The sequence below is a fragment of the Tyto alba genome, unplaced genomic scaffold (genome assembly GCF_018691265.1).
Source record: "Tyto alba isolate M040663 unplaced genomic scaffold, T.alba_DEE_v4.0 Super-Scaffold_5, whole genome shotgun sequence".
Classification (NCBI taxonomy): Eukaryota; Metazoa; Chordata; class Aves; order Strigiformes; family Tytonidae; genus Tyto; species Tyto alba.
The window spans coordinates 2,144,068-2,168,248 of record NW_024881326.1 but is presented as its reverse complement, the minus strand read 5'-3'; the positions used below and the strand labels follow the sequence as shown (position 1 = coordinate 2,168,248).

The 24,181-nt window shown below is 44.5% G+C and overlaps 1 protein-coding gene across 1 annotated transcript in view; it reads right to left on the bottom strand.

The window, feature by feature from the left end:
* LOC104367161 (vascular endothelial growth factor receptor kdr-like) overlaps positions 1-24,181 on the bottom strand; it is a 141,907-nt gene that overhangs the window by 94,357 nt on the left and 23,369 nt on the right. Inside the window, exons 2-3 of the mRNA XM_032983403.2 lie at positions 8,379-8,475; positions 4,197-4,408 (exon numbers count right to left, since the gene is read on the bottom strand). Coding sequence (XP_032839294.1) covers positions 4,197-4,408; positions 8,379-8,475 — 309 coding nt within the window. The remainder of the gene's footprint in view (positions 1-4,196; positions 4,409-8,378; positions 8,476-24,181) is intronic.

The window sequence follows — 24,181 nt, the reverse complement described above, 5'->3', positions numbered from 1 at the left end:
CTCATGTCTTTCTGAAGTAGTTACTTGAGAACCAGCCCTATCATGGCCATAATTATTTCAAGAAACAGAATAACAGCCCTGCTTTGCATAAAAGATAATAGCGGATGTCTGTCGCTGGCCCGCTCGCCCTGTGTCTGCGATGGGGAGATTGCCTCCTTTAGCCCTACAGTTCCAGCAAAGCAGTGCAACTGGTGTGTGTGGACAGGAATCAAAGCACAGCTTGGAAACTTGGATGAACTTTCCTAGACACTGTTTGGCAAGATGTGACCAGTTCCAGCTACCACAGTAATAATGTCAGACGAGTCACTGATGGAGGGAAGCAAAACAGAGTTGAGTTCCTGCTCCTTCCTACTGATGCATTGACTGAGTGGTACAAAAAGGTGTAGCAAATCCCTTACTGCTACATAGAGCTGAGAGCTGCAAGGAGAAATCACTGCAAAAGCTGAGGCAGCGTTTCAGATGAGACAGAGAGCTCTTCCAGCTGATGCCCTGAGGACTAACTTACTTTGAGACAGTTGCTTTGCTGACAGTGACAGTATTTCAAATAGCTGAGAGCTGCAAGTCCTGACTTCTGTCTAGGCTAGGGCCTGCGATAGCCCTTTGGGAAGGTGGAACTAATCTTTACTTGATTTGTCTGGTTTTCCTCCTTCTCTAAGCCATGTTAAATTTTATCGGTGCCCTAGGAAACACTGTGGAGGGGGCTTTCTGTATTTTAACACAAAATAGACAGCCTGCCCTTCCCTTTGGCCCAGGGATCCCAAAGGATGAAATAAATGCATATGTTCCTCACAGGGAAGTATCCGTTTGGTTGGGAAGGGTAATTGGGGGAGATAGAAGCAAATGACGTTGGCTAGCTGGCTTTGGCAGCATTTGCAGTGGAAATGCCACCCACGTGCGACTTTCTGACGTGGGCTCCTACGTGGGCAGCTCGTTGGCAGTGAAGACTCGTCTTTACTGCTCCTGCTCTCGAGAGGTGGCTCAGCGGAGACGGCCTGTTCTGGGGGCTGAGGGTGGGCTTCCCCCATCCGCCCTGCTCTCTGCCAGCAGCCGCGAGAAGCTTGCTCGGCTGCTCTTCCCATGCAGCACCGCAGCGCCGTGGTCAGCCAGGCGCTGCATTTCACCACTGAGATTATGCCTCAGAGTTGCAAGGAAGTTAAACACCACCATTAAAAACCGCCCAAATATTTCTGTTCCAGCCCTGAGCTACGATGTATTTTCAACAAGGAGATGGGCAACAGGAGAAGGGAGTTGTCTTGCTTTATAATTACGATCCTTGGGACTTGCAGCTGCAGCGGGAAGCAGAAAAGGCCTCGGGAACAATTATTTGGGATTAAGATCCCGATTCCTCCCTCCCTCCAGACTGTCAGTGTGCAGCTGAGGCATGGCGGCTGACCTTGCCGCCTTCGGGTCCCTTATGATCTGACTGATGTGCAAGGGTCACAGCTCAATTGCACCGGGGGGGGGAGAGCTGCTGAATGCCAGATTCTGACAGAGCTTAGAAACTCCACCAGGGAGGCTGTAAAAACAGAAGCAAGCACAGGAAATAATAGCCAATAAGCAGGGCTTCCGATACAATGATGTTCTCATTTCGGTGTCAAGCAGCAGGCCAGGAATGAAGGGAAAAAATACCATTCCCCTTCCTTATTTGGCAATAATGGCCTGTAACCTCAGAGGAATCTCTAGCCTTCAGGGCCTGGCTCAACGTTTTCTCACTCCACCTGGCTCAGTCTCATAAACACCCTGCTGAGCACTTGCTCCCTCCACAAAATGTCTGGAGAGGTGTCTTTTGGACCTCACCCCTGTCTGGCACTCACAGGGAACTGAGTTTTTTCACTTGGAGACAACTGATGGGCTTCTCAGTGATGCCCAGGCACTGTCGGACCAATTTCCTTAAAAAGACACGTTTAAATATTGAAGAAAATCATAGGGACACTCTGAATGCCTTCCTTAACTCCACAATTTGTAGAGCCCTCACTGAAGAACAGCTTTCTTGTCCCCAGAACAGCCTGCTGGCTTTCAACAAATATACACAGGAATTGAATGGGAGGAAGAGCATGCCCCGAGGACAGCATCCATGCTGAGGTATAAATAGCTTCATTTCACTGGGGCCAAGCAGCTTCCTCAGACCGACAGGCCAGATCCCAGCAGGCATTTGCAAGCTTATAGACTGAACAGAGCTCTGCTTTGGGCTGGAGGAGCCACTGGCTCGCTAGGACATGGACCAGAGGGATCCCCACTGACTTGCCTTTCTCACTACTTCACCCACGGAGCACATAGGACAAGCTGGTTCATTTTCTACCCACTTTTCTTTCAATAACTTTTAAAGCACAGGAGTCTGAGTAAGAGCTTTTAGAGCAGGGAGGGCGTATGGCACAATTAAACTGAGAGAGGACAATCTTGGAGGGTGATTTAGATAAAACAGCCATCCAGCGCTGTTTTTCAGGGGAACCTTGGCACAGCAGTCTCAGGCAACCAAAAGGACATCCTGCAATTTTTTTAGATTAGCACTGTTCCAAGTGCATTGCTGGCAAGCATTTCTTAACTTGAGATATTTTCTTAAGGAAAATGCTCAAGCAGTCCCAAAAGATCCATAACATTTCCTGCACGTGCTCCTGCCATAGAGTAACGAAGGCTTGGGTAGCCAGCCAGGACACTGAATCAGGATAGAGAATTGAGTTTTCATTGCACTATTTCCTGAAGCGTAGGCATTGGGCTGGGTTAACAACATTAGGTGAGGGGCATCTGAGCAATGTGTAATGAGAGAAGGAAACAGCTCAGCACAAGAACTAGGGTGGATAAAGCAACCAGGGCTTAGAGTAACATGGAAAAATTAAAAAAAGGAAATAGAAAGGGAGAAAAAAAATGACTGCAGGAACTAACAAGTAACACCAAAGAGCTACTTTGCTATAAGAGGAAGACTTGCTGGGAAAGCAGGATAAGGCTAGAAAGGGACTATTTTCAACAGACATAAAGAGACAGGAAAATGTCATCCACATGAAGCAAACAGGTGTGTTCACCTAGTAGAGCAAAAGTTGAATTAAGCTGTGTGGGCATATCACAATCCCCCTGGGCTGGAAGTCACGCCTCGTGACGGTTTCACCATCATTAGCGATACCGTGAGGCTGCCAGAGCTGTCCAGCAAGTACTTGTGTTTTCTGTAAGTATAAGTTTGCTGAACTATTCAAATAATATCAAACTCATTGCCTTTCTAGCATTTGTTTTAGTAAGAGGATTCAAAGAGTCACATCTTAGCATTTACTTGAAAAATTATATTAATTAATTTTCATGAGTACTTGTGGGAGACTGAATAGTAAGACTATTCACCACCAGTGAAGTTCATGTCATCCCATACTGAAGCCACTAAAAGTCAGCTTCTGACTACTCACAATCTCAGCTTGGAAGATCCAGAATGATTCAGTGGTTTATTAATGTATTTATCAAGTAGAATTGAAAAAAAAATATCAGCATTTTTTGGGATTGCTCTTCTAGCAAAAGTTGGTAGTTCAGTATGTTATATTCACTTAATCACAGAGGATCACACTCCTCTAAAGTTTCTGCTTCCATTTATTATTGGATCTGAACTCAATGATTCTGACACATGGGGGAGAGGCAGCTCAAAGAGGACAAAAATGAGCAATGGGCCATTTTTTACAATAAAATATGTATAATACAGTCATCCAGCTTTGCTGAGTATGTCTCACAGATGTGAAGGACAAAGCAGTACGAAAATGTGTAGGAGAGAGAGGAATTACAAAGAATGCTGTCAGGGAGTTTCATGCCTGGGGAGGGAAGGGGAAGAGAGAGGACTTGGGTATTCAGGAGGAATCTTAGAAAAAACACTGTGATAGCAAAACCCTTTAGGATTGAAGAATTTAGTCTTAAAAGAAAAAGAAAAGAGGTTTAAAGAAATCAGTGTATCGGTTATTTGGAACACAAAACTAGATGGGACAATCTAGTTTTCAAGTCCTGGAACTGAACAAGATAGGCAAATTCTGGTTTTCACATCTGTGTCCCCATGAATTCAGCTGGCATGAAAATCCAAATATGTCCAGCCCTTCCAAGATGTCAAAGCTGGTGCTTGTTCCAGCGCTGGCCCAGTGGGGAGGTGGGATTGCTTGCTCTCCCTAGCACAGATCCCACAGCTGAAAAAAACTTACATTACCAAACCCCCATAACAACAGAAGTGAAATTCTTACCTTTAACAAACACATAAATCTTTGCCATGAGGTCCTCTTTAGATGGGGAGTTATCATGAATGCAGGTGTAGTAACCGGTGTCATTAGCGATGACTTTCCTGATGACAAGCATGCTGCAGCTTTGCCTTGTGTTATTGCGACAGTTGGTGACGTGCACCCGGGGGTCATCCTTCTGGTCTCCCCTCAGAAGCCAGCTTACAGAAGGTGCTCCCCTGTCAACACAACACACCAAAAGTAAAGATAGAGTCGTGACTTCAGACAAAATTTGGGCTTCCTTCTGGCAACTGCTATCAATGTTCCCAATGTTCTTACTCTTGTCATTTGGAAATTAATGATAAAGGTTGCTGGGTGCTTGTGCTTCCACCCACAAGGAGTTAGGGTGGATCGCCCCACACTCTTCCCCAGAGCAGGGGAGATTCCTGAAATAGTCTGTGGGAACTGTAGCAAGCTAAGTCCTGGAGGAAAGTTTAATTTTTATCTTAACAGACCTCCTGAACGTGACTTTGTTTTTATAACACTGTATTTTAGCCACTTCAAACATGAGAAGGTACCAGATAAAATTATATGTTTCTTCCAAGCTGAGGACTTTGCATATTTTAACAGCTAAATTAACTTATATTTTCTTATACTAAGGCTGTATGAAGAGATGAGAACATTTATGTAACTTTGCATCACCTTTCTTGCTTAACCAGCAGTGACTCGACGTTGATTTTTGTGAAGGATCTGGAACTAATCAGATTAAAAATCTTAGAATATCTGCTCAAGACACATTTTTTTTTTTTTTTCAGTTCACCTTGTCATGGCAGTCAGAACAGATGATAGACCATTTCACCCACCTGACCTGTTCGTTGTCTCATCTATGCTCACAGCTAATGCCAAATGCAATTCTGCATAGCTCACTGACAAAAAGCAAGGTCTTTTTTATAACCTGTTGCAGGATTTGGAGAGTTTTCAACTGGTCTAAGTTAGCTCAGTAACAGGCGCTGGTCATAGTGCTCCTGTTGTGGTGGAAACATCAGGCCACACCATGGCAGCAGGAGCTCTTGGAGCTCTCTTCTGCTTGGGCTGAGCTTTGAGGGCTCTGGTGATGTATTAGTACACATGATATATGCTTATGAGGTGAATATTATGGTCTTTCTGTAGCAGACTGGTTTTTGATGATCGGTGTGGAACCTGGTGGGGTATAGGGGTAGTCGTCTAGATTCTTCTGGGGGAGAAGTTAGTATTAGAGGGAGGCAGATCTGTCGGTGTTTGCAGAGAGAAGCCACTCTTCAAAAGAACAGGAGGTTGACTCAGTCCTCACTCAGTGAATTCTCATTGACCCAATGGCATTTGCTGAGCTGAGGAAGGAGTAAGAACCTCTGGATTTCCCCAACTGAGTGTTGCCAGGGAGAAATCCGGTCTAGACACGTCGGCTCAGTATAGAGATGCTAATACCAAACGTATCTAACAGGCAAGCTGTGTGAAGTTCCCAGTTAGCTAATAGCTCTAGGTACTCTTTCTGTGCCAGTGGCTCTGTCGTGGTGCAGTAGGTACAATAAGGGAGCGCGTTTGCCAGCAAATCCAGTGACACTTAAACAAACATCCTCTTGGCCCCCGTTTCTGCCCGTCCTTTTGTCGCCTTCCTGAAGATGATGCAGACATGGAGCTGAAATCCTGAGGTTATTCCCAGCACATTGCTGAATGAGAGCACTGGGAAAAGTGTGAATATCCTCTCTGGTGAACAGCCTCACCCCCATTTTTGGAAGCACTCTTGACTTGGACAACCCCACCTCATCTTCCTGTACTTCAGAGCTCTGACTTATTTTTTGACACAGAGGTCCCTACCCAGTGCTCTTTCTCTACCTTATTAACGTCATTGATGACGTAATGACCACCTCTGACAAGAAGTGGGACTCCTGGCCCGGAATATGGAAAATGCCACATCACATTCAGACACTCAGCTCCCAGCATGTCATTATGTCCCTGCCCTTATACCATCACCCAGTCTGGTGTCCGTCAGGGCTGGAAATCTGCAACAGTGGCCCTGCAGAGCCGGTCAGTGATTTCACATGCTTCTGCTTCCTTACATGTACCCACTTTTTCCTCCTGCATATTTTATCCTGGTGGAAGATGAAGATTTTGGCAATTTTGGAGGGATTTTCACACATCTGGCAAAGGGGAGTTGCAGCAGTAGCTTTGGGCAGGCTGCCAAAAATCAGGAAATCCTGGCCAAGAACCTCAGATGAGTGGAGTTTAAGGGAAAAGTGATGTTCACACAGAGTTACCGCCGTGTTCAGCAGCTACCTGCTCAGTCTGCTGCCTCGTGCTGTGCTTCCTCAGGAAGTACGAAGGACTTCAGAGCTCTCTTTGGGCCAGTCCAGAGCTAATTTGTGAGTGTGCAGATGCTGGTGTGTCAGAGTCAGGATGACAGACACGCTCAGAGGACCCGATACAGGGAATCTCACACTCGAAGTGCAGAAATCACACTTCCAGCTTCTATTTCCAGCTCTTGCGTGACCTGAGTCAAGGAGCTGAAGTGCTCCGGGCCTCTGTTCCCATGCTAGCATGGCAGCTAGCTACCATACTTTTCTATTTCTCAGACCTATTGTGTGGATTTATTGCTCTGCATCCATAAAATAATTTGCGACTGAAGTGCTGATAATTTCTTCATCTATTTATTCACCTGGTGATACGAGAAAAATAAGATGTTCCTGCAGATTAAAGAGGCAGTGGATGGAGAACTGTTGAAAAGTATTGATTTGATTGGCCTGGAGGACTACACCGAGCTCATGTCCGCATGACGTGTTTTATGAAGCACTGCATCTAGATTTTAAAGGGCTATTTAAACTTTATTGCCATCGTGCTTGCTGCTCGCCAAGCTAAAAATACCACTCTAAGGTTGCTTTGACCTCATAAGCCACACAGCTTGCTGGAGGTATTTGGAAAAAAAACCTGCCTTACACTCCAGAAGACACCACAAATTTACACAGTATGAGCCAATTTACCTTTCACTGTAACAATTAATTAAATAGACTAGGACAAAAGTCAGAAGGGACATGTGTCACCATAAACTACAACTTAGATTCACCTTCCCACTGCTTTTTCTTACTGTTTCCAGTAACTTCTGTTGCAAGAAACCATCCATGCAGTGGCTACAGTCAAGGAGAATTTGCAAGAAGGTGTAAAAATAATGTGTGTGTGAGAGAGAGAAACTGTGATGGTCTGTGTTACCTTAAGCCTTCTCTCCTACAACGCTCTCAGAAAAAATTAAAAAACAACCTCTCACAGTAACTTGGTGTATGAATCACACTCAGAACAAGCAACACCCACGTACATCTCAGTCTGAGGCCTTTTGTGTGACTGAACAAGCCCATATATGTTCTGACACAGCAGAAAGCGCTCTGACTCTTTGTATTTGCTACTGAGTTGCGTGCCAGTCGGCTGTGACCAAGCGCTCTATCCCCCCGTTTCCAGAGGCTCATCTCCATGTAAACCCACCAAGATTTTTGCTTGTTTCGTGCATGGCTAGTTTTCACAAATTGTGCCAAGAACTGAAGAGCTGCCATAATTTACAGTATCAGCAGCTTGGGGTTTTTATGAGACCTGGTTATCTCTGATTTAAAGAATATGATATATTTATATTTAAACAGGTCAGGTCTTTTAATGTACACATACTAACTGCTGTTTATTTAACTGTCACCTTACAGGCTAGATGGTATTGGAGCTTATGAAGTTAAGCTTATATATATATATATAATATGTATATATATAAAGTAAAGAGCTAATGACATGCCCTGGTGATCTTATCTGTTGTTTACTTATGGGCAGGGAGCAAATGTGTGATTTTAGCTGCAGAGGAGCTGAATCTGAACTTATTTTCAGATGAAGATTTTCCAGCCATGTCCTTAAGCATGGTACATCCCCCCTCCCATAAACTTTCCCATGTGCTGACTCAGGATTTTCCTTGGGCCCCTTCACAACGTAAAAAATCTGGCCAAGCTGAATGCTGACCTGAGACTTTCCTCCCTGCTCTATTACAGCCCGTTAAATTCTCCTCAAGCAGAAATGCATGTGAGGATGAACAGCACTGCTTCCCAGCTGGCTGGGCAGCAGGCTTTGCTCTATCCTACCCAGGAGCTGTGCTGTGCCAAGGTAATCAATACAACCAAGGCAATCCAGCACTGCTGGAGCAATCCTTACCTGCATTTTATTTTTAGGGTCTCTCCCGGTAAGATGACAATGTCCTCTTTGTCAGTGCTTAGCGTTGGTTTCTCAAAAAATTCTTCCTCAGCAAGACCTGACCCAAATAAAGAAGAAATCATCATTAGGCAGGCTATTCAATATGGTTAGAACAGGCACAATACAGTAGAGGCAAGCTTTTTGTTTTGTAAATAGTTCCTAATTTAGGAGCCCACACAGTGCTTACATTTAAACTGATGCAATTCAGTTGAGCGTGGAGTTGGTAGTGAGATCCCCTTAGTTTGTTTGTAGTTTCCTTTATTCATCTCTTTCTTTTCTAACATCGAGCACCTGCATTTCTGCTAAGAGTCTTTCTTTCCTTTTATTTAGAGCTAGCTTTATTACTGAATTATTGCAGATTTAGGAGAATAGATTTGTTTCAAAAGGATTTTGCACACCTATAAAAATGGAAAGAGTCAGGTCTTTGGGAAATAATTTGACGTGTGAACTCATATGTTACATTTTAATCAATGGGAGAAAACGATAATTCTAGGGAGCGACTCCTTGATTCACAACTGTGAAGCATCTGCTATATTAAAATCAAATCAAAAGCCTGCTATTTTCCAAAGCACCATTCACAAAAAATGCAGTTGAAGTAAATAGCGAGCTGCTTGCTTTGTGGGCATCGTGGCTGAGTGCTGGTGTAAAGGCTTCACGGCAAATTTGCAGTGGTGCCTGGCACACCATCATCAGTGCTAGTGTGACAAGATTTGTCAGGTCTCTGGTGACAACGGTCTTTAATGATAGTAGCGATAAAGGTCTCTCTCATCATCATCTCCTGGCTCAGGAAATGTCTTGTGAATATGAAACTGTCCTCAGTGAGATGCATATCTGAGTGTACATCTATGACAATAGAGTTTTCAAAAAGTGAAACTGAGAAGAAACAGAAGTGAGGTTGGCCAGGCTGGTTTCCTTGTCCAAATTCAAAGTAACATAATCAAGGAAAGAAGAAAACAGACTTAGATAAGCATCTCAACTTCCAAAGCTCTGACATTAAAGCCGCATGTTTTCTTTTCCCTCCTGCTCTTCAAATCTCTATCTTCTCCTTTGCCTTGAACTTGATAAGCCAGAAATCTTTAGCTGGGCTTATAAGAGAAGCATTATTCTCAGCAGAATAGTGAAGACAACATATCTAGCAAAAAGAAAAACATTAGGGTTTAACTTTTCAACTGGATGAAACAGTGATTTTCTTGCCTCCCACCTCCCAGCTCTCATCTATTTTTTGCTGGATTTGAGTAAAACGCTCTTAGCCTGGCATATGCTCTTAGTGTGGAGAGTGAATCACTCCCGCTTTGGAGGGTCTGGCTTCTTCCATGAGCCATGTGAATTCCCATCTGTAACTCAGCAGAGGCCAGCTAATGTCACGGCACCACAGAATCCTTCCCCGAGGGGATCCTGCCCAGACAGCATGTTCTGGGCTCCCTTCGAAGTCATACTGACCCTTCCTACAGACCTCTAGCTGGGACTTTAACCTAGTCCTGGCCATTGCTTCAGCATCAAAGATATCCGCCCCCTCCCCAGTTTTGCATAACTGTTGACACTAGAGTTCTATCTCCAAAGTCCTTTGCAGAATAAGAAATTGGAGTCTGGCCAGCACAAACTCCGTCCAGTGCATCGGTGTGACATTATTAGCATGGCCTTACCTAAAAACTTCTATTACACGTGATGCTGCAGAAGCAAAAGAGCCAGTGGGTTCCAGCCCTGCAGTTCCTCTGTTTCTTTCAAGAAGGACCATTATTCCTATACACATTCGGGATGACACGTGCCGGGTGCAGCATCACATTTAGCAAAGAATGAACAGAAAAGCCTCAAAGTCTGCAAGAGGAGACACTACCAGGCGAGCACACCCTTGCACTTGACTCCCAGTTCCCTCCGGTTTCTAGAAACAATCAGTTCACACTGAGCATGGGCCGAGCTTTGGCACGTGTTATTTCATGGTGCTGAGGTATTGCAGTCTTCAAAGACCGCGTGCTGAGCTTTGCAAAAACAATCCAAAAAACGGCCGACAGCTTTGAATATGTTTGTCAAGTGTCATTTAATTTGCTAGCTGAGGGTTGCCTGGGTCCTGTGTAGCTCTCCCAGGACACAGCTACCACCGTCATCTGCTCTGGGCTGTTTATGCTGTGACTCCAGCCAGGGGCTGCTTTGACTTAGAAAATCCTGGGGTTTGAAATAATCCTTTATTTCTTTCCTCTTGTGCCTTCAGTTGTCCTTAGGGCTTAGTGGGGCTTAGCTGATGTCTCGAGCTGGCTTTTTGAATAGGCCTGAATTTTACCTCTCTTGAGCAAGTGTGACACTGTCAGAGGGGTCTGGAATGCAGTGCCAGGCAGCTGGCATTAGACCCCAGCTGCTGTTGTGACCAGACAGCAATGCAGCCCTTGGGCTTTTATAATATTTGAGACTGTTTTTGCTAAAAGAAAGACAAGTATTTTTCAATTATTCTGTTTATACTTCTGAGCTACTTCATTCCTAAAGTTTATTTTGGCTTCAGGAGCTGAAGAAAAGAATAAGCAAAGTGTAATTTCAGTGCTTTTCTACCCCATGGAGGACAGGAGGAGAAATTCCTCTGCCACACACATATTTGATCACTGCTGCCAGGTGACAGAGGGTTTATATAAACACAGCGTGTGCCCTTTGTGGCACACCAGAGCCAAAGCTAAGTGGACTAGAAAAAAGAAGTTTGAGGGCAATACTGAGAGTAGTGGGGGAGAAGGTTAGGCTGTGCTACGTCAGGACGCCTAAATGCCATAACTGGCAGGATGATGCCTCACAAATTTTTAACCTCCCGTGGTCCCTTTAGAGCTAGACTTCATTTTTCGGAGGCAAAGCTGGGGACAGCCCCTGGGTGTGCTGGATGAGAAGAAAGGGACCTACTCCACTTTCATATTTGCTTTATATATTTGCAGAGACTGGTGGCTTTGAGAAGGCGTTAGGATGCTGCGGGCACGTAGGCTGCACCACGCTCGGCACCGCACACCTCGCTGCTCACAGCCCTGCACCCTCACGTTTGCTTAGCTTCGGGTTCCCATTCAGCCCGGTCAGTGGAGCCAAGGGAACTGGGGTGGAGGTAGATACTGGTTAGCTTGTACAAAGACTGAGTCTTCTGGGGTGTTGTGTGCAGGTCTCTTATTTGCTGGTAGGCTTTCGACTGAAGGAGTTGTGAAACGCAGGCAGGTGGGGTCTGGTTCTGGGAAGGGCAAAGTTAACCTGATGTTGGCATCCCATAGAAAAATATTATTTAAATATGCCATGTAGCTTAGTTGCAGTGCTTTTCTCTCCTTAGAATGAATGTGAATGCTCACCATTTGAATGTATTTCATTTCAGTTTTATGACTTGAATCAATAAATGTCTCACACTTCTCAAAAAAAGTTTTTCGCAGCTACTCTGCACCTTATATAAAAACTCTCAGACTTGAAGAGCATCCCTCTGAGGTAGTACTCTGTGGTACACTATAAAAACAGAGCCTACAACCTGTCCAGGGTGGGGTGGGAGACCCATGGTGATGGACCAAGTCCTGCTGAAGCTAATGTGCTCTGATTGCACAGCTCAAATTACAGTGTCCAGGCCTATAATAACATTCCCCTCTTCTTTGCTAAATAACTTTGGTCCTGCTCTAGGTCTACAAGGGTCATACAATTAAAAACAAGTACTTGTGCCAACCATGTCCTTCCCATAGCAAAGCTCTCCAGATGAACAACCAGCTTGGCAGGCTCTGTTCTGCAGAATGAGGTATAAAGACCCAGGAAACCGCCGGTACCGTGGCTGTCCCTGCCATTTTCTTTGTGAAGTTAACACTGCTGCCTGGTTGAGGTGAGGAACCTGGTGCAGCATCCTTCCTTAGATCCTCTGCCATGGTTTGGGATAAGATGCTACAGTGATAATACCCCAGAAATAGCCGAGTGCCTGTTGCCTCCTGCAGAGCTACAAATAGGTCTTAGCACAACATCCCCTCTCTAAACCTAGGGAGAAAGACAGGCTCCTCCTGGGAAGTGACGTGTTGCATCTGATGTTAGGTTCCTGCCCTCAATTACCTGTTCCAACGCAAGTTGACTACAGCAAGACTCAAGAGCCTAGCGTCACCAAGCTATAGAGAGTCACTAGAAAGAGCCCTGAGTCAGGACAGACCTTCTGTCCAGAGCCTCAGTGCAGCATTTCTAATTCTGAGGGTTTATTCCTACCTTCAGTTTAGACTTTAACATTCTGCTCTTGACGGTGAAAACCCCGAACATAGCACAAGCACACAAATCCTTGGGGATGAAATGTGAAATGTTGACTGATACATTATCCAGGGAAGAACAGTATAATGAAAACTGTTTTTTCTGGGATAATCTGATTTTGCAGCACAGCCAACATTAAACACGGGAGGATCCCCAGGCAGAGGGTAATGTGTGACCTCCCTCACCTCTGTCAGATGGTTTCTAACTCCATCTCACTTGGCTGAGGGAGATCCCTCCCACACTAAGCGAATGCCTGATTGTTTGTGCTAGGACCATCGGTGAGCATGGATAAAAACTATTCTTAATCCCTGTTTCTCACTAACAGCCTTCCTTCAAGCATCCTCTAGGCACTGTAACTACCCCGTAACTGTCCCCAAAGGAGCACTCACAAATGCTTGTAAGGTTGAACGTATCTAGGTATTGTACATAGTGACAGCTAACATCAATGTGATATCTGATTAAGAGATCCACATATCCCTTTTGGGCACTGCAGCACATAAAGGAAGGGAAAGCTGAACCAACAGTATCAAAGAGCACCTAACCTCTCATCAGATGACAAAGAAATAATTGCTAGGCAAACCGGAGACTACTGTGTTGACAGCTAAATGAAGCAGGTTAGACTAAGGCCTGGATTCCACAAGGACCTGGGCACACAAATAGCTTTTTGCACATGGTTGAACTCCAGGGACTATTCATGTGTGTAAAGTCACTCTTGTGCATAGATCTGGGCTCTAGGACACATCAGGTCCCATTAGAAGGGACTGGAAGTCAGAGTTTTAGAGCTGATTTTAGTGAGGGATGGGGGAGAGGCATATACACAACGTTTTAAAACTGGTTTATTCATTGCTGGCAATAGATTGGGGATATTTTTGTGAGCCATGCTTACTTTAAAGCATTTCTGAGTCAGAGCCTGGGTTGGGAGCATAATCTGTGCTCTGCAAACACTCTGGAATCAAGGGGGGCTGTATGAGCAGCGTGCTTGGCCCTGGTCACCAGTAACAAGGTGCTCCCCAATAATATGGATCGTGCAGATGAAGAGCTGTTACCTATGCTGACTGACATGAAAAAACTGGTGAAGCTCAGCCTCTCCGAGCGACTTTGTGTCTGCAGCAGTAAATGACACAAAGGAGAGACAACGTGCTTTCCTCTGAGATGCCAGGGTACCGCATCACAAGCACACAGTGTGAAGACATCTGAAAAACGAATAGGTACCCATTTTAAAGGGTATTTTCATGACTATACCCCCAAATAAATCCTGTTTTCACTGGATTTAGAAAGCTCAAGGTTTCATTGAAAATCTGTGTGTGTTTAAACCAATGGCCTGTAATCATTTCAGGATTTATTTCAAGCTTACCGCCTTTGAAAAGAGAAGACATGACAGTACTGCCAGTATTATTGTGTCACAAGCCTTGCAATATTTGGTGTGTTTGTTAAGTATTCAGCTCCTGGAATCAGCTTTCACTTGTTAGAGTAATTTTTTGTTTCTTTAAAGACTTAAAATGACAGTAGCAAATAACTAAAAGACCCACCTCCCCCCTTTTTATTGTGAATTTGTGTGGGAGAAGGACATACAATTTTTGATCTGCTAGCCTCATGCATTGACATTAATAAAATGTCTTATGCTGTCTATTAAAAATGCAAAATTTTCTAAATTAAATATTAATGCTAGCATTGACTTTCCCAGCAAAGAAGAAGGGACACTCTTGTGGTGAAGATCTGGGCTGTAAGTCAGGAACAAACCCCTCAATTTACTTCTTTTCTGCCAGCTAGTGAGTTCTATGTCAGGCCACCTGATGAGTACCAAGTCAATACAGAGGCCAAAGGCCCCTGTGATGGGCTGCAGAGGGGGAATGTGTAGGTCAGGAAGGGTTGTTTGAGGGTAACTTACCCTCTAGACCTAATGGGGTTTGATTGCCTCTCCCCCATTTCATTTCTCTCCTGATTTGCTCAGGGAGTTGGTTTTGATCACGTTATTTTCTCTAAGCCTCAACTCTCCATGTGTATGTCAAGGATAATAATTGAACTTGTCCATAAAGAATTAAACCCGTCATCTTTTCCTACGCATCTCTACAGCACTTAAAGAGGTGGGGGGACTGTGACTTCTTCATCAGGTGCTGACACAGGCCAAACCCCTGTGGGTTACTGGTTTATTCCCTGCTCAACTACTTTTCCTAGAGGAGGAGATGAGTCGGGGTTTGGACCCTGTCTCGGCCCTAGTCTCTCACGAGGTAGGAATGCCACTTTAACAAGGGCTCCGTGTGCTGGAGGCTGGAAGCCAAGCTGTTCTCTGCATGGCCAGCCTGGATATCTCTGTTGCATGATACTTCCAAGATAATTGTAAAATCAAGAAAGCTTACCCCAAAGCAGTGGGCAAATTAAAAGAAGAGAGCTCCACCACCTTTGCTGAGGAATCCAAACCATAGACGTGTGACAAATCTCGCAATTGGAGGGTGAAACACAAAGAAAGCAGATGATTAATGGATGCAAGAAGCAGGCTTGACTATAATGGGAAAAAATAATCTCCCCAAAAAGCCTGTCCCTGGAAAGTGCATGGGAAATAGGCTGCAGATCCACCAGGAAAGTACTTTTACCCTCTTTCCTGCCCGCTGGGAAACCCACCCAGGGGACTGCTGAATGCTGCAAGTGCCCCCACTGCCCCAACCCCCAGGCTCGGTGACAGGGGCACGAGCAGAGCACAGGGTTCTGTTCAACACATCATCCAGGTGAGAAAAGCAAAGTGGGCCCAAGGTTCCCTTGAATACCCTTCACTATCTTTTGCCAAAATTTTTTCCCTTGCCTGCACTGCTGCTATTCAAGTAGAATTATTTTTAAGGAAGATGGTTCAGCAACTTTCAAAGATTCTCTGTTTTCTTTGTTTGTTTAAGGGGAATGGTTAAAAGAAGTCTATCTTCCTATTGTTTTCCACCTAGAAATAACCAGGAATCCCCCAGAGTGGTCCTGCAACAGAAATGCTGTTTGTGGGCACAGAACTAGCAACTTGTAGGCCAGAGCCAGAGCTTCCATTCCTACAGAAGCCGGAGAAGTTCATCCAAAATTAAATTAGCAATCATAAATTCATCAGGAGAGATGGCTAAGATTCTTTCAGGATCTTCAAGTGCTAGTGTTAACCCAAGAGTTTCTGCTGGCAAAGCAACAGGCTTCATGTTTTCCCTGATTTTCCAAGCCAGAGAAGCTAGTATTTGTTAAACTGACTCATGAGAAAGGGGAGTAGTTCACACCCATTCTCCTTCTCTGCCCACTACAAGTAGAAATTTTGTGTAGCTCAGCCAGAGACAGTAGTTTGGGTGTAAATGTTCCTAGTGATAACAACAAAAAATTAAACCATTAGTCTCAAGCGGAGGAGACATCAACAACAGCACAGTAAAAACAACTGCTAAGCAGAGCAAGTGTTTAACGATAAGATAAGACACTGGCCCTGCTCTTGGGATTTGCTCCTACAAGGCTTTTCCTCACCCACAGATGCATCAGCATTTCCTGATGAAGTGGTACAGGGTCACTCTGGTTTCCTTCTGTAATCAGCAGAAACTCCTCAGCAAGGCCACCTTATTGCTTTGTGTGCTGACGCTTAAAAACCCCTGTGGCAATTAACAGGAACTTTTCTCTGTTTTTCTGCAATCAAAACATAACCTTTGGAGTTCGACTACACCTGCCCAGAGGCAACTCCCTTGACCATACAATGCCATGTGCTTTTTTGGCTGTCCATGATATGGATCGCTGTATCAGTTGCAGATTTATGGAAAGAGGTCACAGGAAGCAACTCTAGGTCAAAATTGTTTGGTCTTTGGTGGCAGCAGCTCATTAATCAGAGCCATTGTTTTCCCTCTGACACTGCAGAGTGTAGAGTCCTAAAGAATGACAGAGATATCACCACCATGTGCTTATGTTGAGTTATGTAGTGAGGGGGCATGTCCTTTCTTTGTAACTGGATGACAAGTTGAGAACTCAGATCTACAGCCATAAAATAAACATGAAATCTGGGAAAGGAGGTGGCAACATCTGCGATCATCTGCCATGCACTCAAGCACAGTTTAAAGTATTTAGGAAATGCAGTAATCTCATGTCAATGGAAAAAAGGCTGGGAATGTTGTTATTTCTTGATCCAAATTACGGCAATTCCTCTGGGAAAGAGAAGACCTGGCACATGTCCATGATTAGCAAATATGCAGACCCAGTGGGAACAAGACATACAAAAAAAAGAGACCGGGCTATGTGCTAAGGACTTTAGGGGGGGGAAAAAAAATCAAAAAATGTGAGGTATGAAACAGTCTTTGCCTCTCCCCCAACGTGGTCTCCTGAGAAAAGCTTTAGGGTTGCAGATGCAAGTGTTTCCAATGATTCCCAGACAGGATTACTTCATAGGCGCTCCAGACATAGCTTTCATTCCTCCTTGACTTGACCATCCTGAGGAAGAGGGCATGTTCTTCAGACAGGGCTGTGGGTGAGAGGAGGAACAAGGGCACCCAGTGGTCTCCAGGCTGAACCACCATGGGGAGCAGCCGCTGCCAGAGCCTGCCATACCTCTCTGCTGGTGGCTTTGGCCCCAGGTCCACCCTCCACTCTCGGTGCTCCCCACCACAGCACGTGTTCTGCCTGCCCTTCACCTCCTCCCAGAGGGCTCGACAGATGAGGACCTACTGCTACTCAGTCATGAGATCTAATATAGCATTTATCTGGAAGTGAATCTAGCCAAGATTTCTCCTCTTCTTCCAGAGCACTGGGTAGGAAAATGGGAAGGTAGAAGGCCATCTAGACCTGCCTCCACTGGGTCCTCTCGAACCTTCCCTGTGCCCCTGTGTCAACTCAGAATTGTCACCACAAGTGAACTCCTGGGAGCTTATCTGTGAATTGGTGGATAGATAGCTGGATACTTTTACTGCATGTCAGCCCAAGAGTTCCTCATAGCTGCAGACAGTAAACCATGGATCAAGTTATGATTCCAGCTTGTCAAAACCCTACATTCAGTTCCTTTTAATCTAATCAGAATTGCTCAGGGTCATTTGTACGCAGCGAGTAGTTACCTAGAAACTTTCAGATTCTAAGGAAGGAATGTTTTAAAAGTCTTTTAACCAAATTACTTTATTATTTTGAGTAGCTATCAGCAGATTAGCTCATTTATCAAAGGTGACGTGTGAGGCTGAAAAGTCAACAGCAGTAATTCATGGACTTCATGTGTGTCACTGCACAGCACTAAACGCTGTGTTCACTCACACATCAATGGGATTGAATTTGGCACCTCTCTGTATTTCTTTCAAACTTATTTGTTTTGTACAGCTGCAAATAATGAAAGCAATTGTTGTGCTGACTCTATTCCAAAAACTATTCCCCAACCTGTTCATGTGCGCAGAAGGAATCAGTCACTATTGAAATCTATCCTGATACAAGCCAGGACCTCTCATGAAAAAACAAGTAGTAGGTCTCTATTGATGCAAGCAGTGATTTCTCTCTTGTTCCTACCCAGTTTTAACATTTATACTGGACTTTTAACCTGGAATAAAGGGGTTGCCTATGCTCAGGATAAGAATAAAGCTCTCAGGCTTCTTGTTAAAGAGAATGGAGTTTTTTCACATTAGACCAGTAATAGAAAAGTTTTCAATAGGTCTTCTATTCTATACAGTTTTATACTTATCTCATCTGTTTCTATTGAACTGAAAATAGCCATCAGATTAAAAAACAAAAACAACCAAAAAACCCCAATGATTTTCTTTTCTGTGTGAATAAGATATGGTAATTTTTATTTTTTTTTTTTTTACACTTCTATATGCATATAGTAATTCTGATACTATGGTGGCACTTCCTGTGGGGGGAAAATGGTGCACGAAGGCAGTGTTAAACCATGAGCAGGTCAGTCTGTTCCCAAGGCAGGAGACAGGTAGAATGAAGTGGAGTTTATTTTTCTGAAGGCAAGAAGGTGCTTTAGTTCAGTGTTTGGGAGGCAATGCAATAACCCGTAAATGCATCAGTTTATAATTCATCTCGACTGCCAGTAGAGGTCAGACTTTAAACTGGGAACATAAAATATTCAGGAGGGATTTCCCTTCGGTTTCCACAAATTGCTATCAGGAGCGACCATCACTGGCGAAATGAAATTTTTGCCAGAATTAAGTAAACCAGTGCTGGTTTCATACGTGTTAAAAATCTGTTCTGATATCTGGCTGTACAGGCACCCAGAGCGTACTGCTAGAGCCATAGACCTAATCTAGTCTGCAACATCTTTAAAGTATAATCATGAAACAACTTTCAGTCATAATTTAGAGCTGTCAGACTTGTTTCTGAATGACAGCTTTGGTACCATGGGGGCTTGGAAAATAACACTCACATAAATTGAAAGGCAACAGATGAAAATGAAAGTTCCTCAAGTTAAAGAGGTTGGTAAGTTAAGTTTCACTTGGCCACACCACACAAATGAAAGCACTGGCCAGTATTATTAACCCAAAATAAAACCCCACTTGCCATATATGCATATATTTACATAGCTGTTGAGGGATGATAACTTTGAAATTCACCTAGCCTGGCTATTTAAGTTCTTAGCCAGAACATGCATTAACAGAGAAATTTTGCATGTAACATAAGGTAATATTAACAAGCGACATGGTATTTCAAACTACTGAGTCAATTAAACTATTGTACTGTATGTCAGCTTACTCTGTGACAATAAACTATGATGATAATTCATCCTAAGTAAAAGACTTTGGAAAAGTATAAGATGGCTACCCTAGAGAGACATTAAAATGGCCAGAGAAGAAGAGAGAGAAGTTACAAAATCCCCGAAATTCTGGTTTAGCAAAAAGCATGTTTCTTTGAAAGCGTTGTATGTTTTCTGCCAGCATTCAGCCTCTGCCTGTACGTATCAAAAGAGAGAAGGATGCTCATTCATGTCCCTCATCTACCATCTGCAGACTACATCAGTGACTCCCAAGTCTCTCTTCTTGTTTCATCAGCCACTTGTGCATGAGACTGTTGGGAAAACCTCCAAACTAGCTGTACCATATCCTTAAGCACTGTACAGTACAGAATGACCTTTATAAGATCTGATGAAAAGCTGTTTTAAGCCCAGCTGATGGGAATTATCAGGATATGCCATGTGGATCCGCTCTGAGTCCTGTCTTTCCTTCCGGAAATCTTTGTACACGGCAATTATTTCTTCGCAGTGATTTGAGTCAGTAGAGACAATGAGGCTTAAGAGGAAGACTAACACAGCCCTTCACTTGTTTTGGTTTGGTGCAAACTGTCTAGATGAGACCGACACATTCCTAAACATACTAGCATGGGTCTTCAATGCATGCGGAGTTCAGTAAGGAAACCTGTTTAGTAGCTTGCAAGCCAAAGAATCATAGAATCATAGAAGGGTTTGGGTGGGAAGGGACCCTAAATCCCCCCCAGTGCCACCCCCTGCCCCGGGCAGGGCCCCCTTCCCCCAGCCCAGGGGGCTCCCAGCCCCGTCCAACCTGGCCTTGAACCCTTCCAGGGAGGGGGCAGCCACAGCTGCTCTGGGCACCCTGGGCCAGCGCCTTACCCCCCGCACAGGGAACAATTTCTGCCTTACATCTCACCTAAATCTCCCCTCTGCCAGTTTAAAACCATCACCCCTCATCCTACCCCCACCCCCTGACCCAGAGTCCCTCCCCCCCTCTCCTGCCCCCCCTTTAAGCCCTGGGAGGCCGCTCGAAGGGCTCCCCGGAGCCTTCTCTTCTCCAGGCTGAACCCCCCCAACTCTCTCAGCCTGGCCTCGTAAGAACATACTGTTCTTTCTCGTAAGGAAGAATAAGGAAACTTGTCCCTACATCTTAGCTGGTGTCTCAACTCCACTGAAGACAGAACTATTCAGTACCACAGAGATGTTTGCTTTTAAAAGAAAGCATGAGTTTACTTGAATGATGCAAGTTATTATTTTAGAGTATCATTTCCTCTGTGTTCTTTGATATGCAGTCAACAATCAGTAGCTCAACTCTAAGGAAGGGAACAGTTAAGATACGATATACATGCAACCAGATCTCAGTTTTGTACCTTGACTCTGACATCTCAGGTGTCAAGGATGTTTATACAGACAATTTTGACTTAATATCACGTGAGCGTTCTGCCAGTTTTCCATTTCTCAAGCAAAATGTCGGCATGGTTTAAACCCACACCCCTTTTCCTGCTAATCTGGTTATTTGCCACATTATTTAACCTGAAGACCGAGAGCCCTTTTGATAGATTTGATACTTGCAAAGCACACTGTGATGGGGCTTTTAGATGCTACAATAATAAAATTTTTGTAAATCAGAGTGCTTAACAGGAGTGGTTGGAATCATGGGAGATCTGATACCAAGGGCAGATATTTATCTGCTTTTTCTGTTGCAACTGGTAAGAGTCTGGGGAGAGAAAAGAAAATCTTCCCAAGGTTGAGTTATATCAGCCTGTGTAATTCATCTCCCAAAGGAAGCAATGATGCCAGCCCTATCTTTAGGAATATTTAAAATTAGATGAGAGAAAGTGCTAGGAGATGTCCTTCAGAAAACATTTGCTGCTGACCTACATGAAGTAATCTCTAAGAGCTTCAGCTGCCACATTTAGGCAGTATTAGGGCCATGATGTTCTGCTGAGATGGCCTACCAGGGCCTGACCTGGGGTATGGGTCTCTTCCCTTTCCAAACTTCTTTGGTGCTACCTCAGCACTGCTGAGATTCAAAGGCAGAGTGGGCGTTCTCAGCTTTGGACTCAAATGTGTCCACAAACCCGGCCTCGAAAGAGGACTATGGCTGTTTCCTAAGAAATGCAAGAGCTGAGAGAGGAATGGGGGGTGACGTTCTGCTGAATGACAAGCAGGTGGCTTGCAAAACAACCTCTGACCACGCTCCATAGCTAGATCCTAGTAGAGCCATCAAGCAAGATGACTGTCCACTGACCACCAAGTACATATGGATTAGCTGCTCACAGAGACCACCTCTTTTCTCAGGCCACATGCCCCAAGGTTTCCTACTTGGATCCTTGCCGGCGTGAATCCGGCAGTCAGCCCTGCTCCCTCGGGGTGCCGGTGGGTCTCACAGGCAGCATCATACAAACTCTGGTAGAAACTGGGCAATACACATTGGCAAATTCCTCCTTCCCATCTCATTCCTCATCTCCAGCCCTCTTTTCTAGGAAAAATATCAGCTTGCATAGAAACACTTCTTTGTAAAGAACATCTGCGTCCTCCTGTGTGATGAATCACTGACCTGCAGGAGCAGGCCAAGGGAAGGCCACGAGAGGGATGGAGTTGAAATCAGAATGGGGAAAGTGGATGGTCAGAGTGAAGCAGAACAAAAGCCCACCCCAGTTAGCATTGTTGTATCATTTTTCCTCGAGCTATAAATCCAGAAGCAAATGAGCCGCAGCCTCCCGAGATCAGCTCAATTGATACACCACACTAAACAGAGATGGATTTGATCAAACCGCAGGGATCATATGTGTCAGAAATGTGTAACTGCTTAGTGTCAGTGAAATCTGCTTGATGGGTAATTACTTTGTTTTCTCAGTTTCTTAACTTTGCCCATTAAGAAGAAATGGGCTGAAACCAACTTTGGACTTGACGCTGGAATCTGTTTTCGATCAGCTCTGTGTTCCACTTCTGTCGGCTTTGTCTCAAGAGATTTTCCTTTTTTTCTTTTTTTTTTTTTTTTTTTTGATTTGTTTTGAAGGATGGGAGGTTGCTATTTTGGGAGACAAGATAAAAGCTGTTTTCTTGAGATGGGGAGAGAGAATCTAACCATCTCCTTAAAAACCGATCCCAGTTTCAGTTACATTTCCGTGGCCCTAGGCGATGTTATGTTATCTCTTGCCTGCAACCTCCCTGGGTAGCTTGGCCTAACTAGGACTGGAAGCTGGTTTCCTCACTGGTTTGCATTAAGCTGGAAAGTACCAATCAGACCCAGGGAATTGGCTGCAAATCATTTGTGAAATCCTTCTTAATGACAAACTCCATCAGGCCCGTGGAACAGGGCTTCAATCGCTTCCTTACAGCCTCCACCGCACTGTTACCCTGACATGACCCCAACTTCTCCCCTGTTTGTTAGGCTTCTCCGCAGCTGTGACATAATGTTTTTGATGGCAGGGTTTGGAGGAATTCTGCTTGTGGCAAAGCAGGAATCTGCTTCGAATTAGCACTGCACATATTTATCAAGTCTACATAGTATGGCTGCCTGTTGACAAAAGTCCCTTCTTCTATCCCGCGCAGGTTTCCAGATTAGCTCACTCGACCTGCGAAGGTTCAGAGGAAGAGCGATTGCTGGTGTCTGGGCACAGGCTCCCGCAAGCCCACGGGAGGGGCAGCGGCTGGGTGATCCACCAGGGATGATGCTCAGAGCTAAGCCTGCTTCTTTAGTGCCAGCTCCTGACTTTTGGGTTGACTTTGAGGGGCTTTGTGGGGGGGGTCAGACGCTTACAGGACTCCTTCGCCTTGCTGCCCTGGTGCTGGCTATATCCTCCGTGCCGCTGCAGCCCCTTAGCCAGAGCAATCCCTTCTCTAACAGGTTGGTTAGGTTGCAGCAGATCGTTTCATTATTTGGAATAACTATGGCACGGGGGAGATGATTGCACAGTGACCTTTGAAACAGCAGATTTGCTTTGTGGGATCCTGCTTTTAAAGGTGTTTTACCACAGTCACTTCCAAGAAAAGAAAACCTTGCCAGGTACCCGGAATCAGACCCAGTTTGCATTAAAGCCACCTACGCCTCTTAGGAAAAGCTGGGCAGGAAATTCTTCTCTCTTCATGTCTAAATATTTAAGATCTGTTTATTTATTTTAATTCCTGTTGTGCAGAGGGATAAAACACAAATCCTTCAAAGGTCTTTCTTATTATGAAAAGCAGCAACAGAAAAAGATTCCTCTAAAAATAGCCAGTTATTTAGGGCAGCCCCCGGTAGTGGGAGACACAGATTCAGAGGCTTGATTCCACCAAGGAACGTGGTGTCTCCAGCATCCTAAGCATGCAACTCAATGACAAGGTCATGGCATCGCTGGGTTGTGACCAGAAACACCATCCTGGCTGGAGATCCTACACAGAATTTTGCCACGGTGTAATTTTCTAATGAAAAGCCATTTTGTTATAAAAACCCTAACTGGTTTTATTTCTACTATTGATTTCAAACAGAGCAGAAACGAGCACACCACGGTTTTCTTTTCCTAAATATCTCACCTCTTCCACCCAAGAGTGTATTGCAGTTCCCATAGACAGACAAAATGCGCAGTTGCCCTTTGAACAATAAAATTAGTTCTTGTGCTAGAGAGTTTACAAAATCAACAAATATGATTCTAAAAGTAAAATGAGGAAAGCAGCTCCTGTTTTTGGAGCTCTCTCCTGACTACCTCTTGCAGAGTTTCAGAAGCCCTGGTAAGAAATACAGAGCTATATGAAAATGAGTAAGAGAAAAGGGAATCATGAAAGTTAAGTGAGCACTGAATGAAAGCAAAGTGAAAACTTTATGTCACCAAGAAAGAAAAATATCATCATTTGGATTCAGGAGGGGAAAAGTACCAAGGTGGGAGATGAAAGAATAATGTAAATGCAT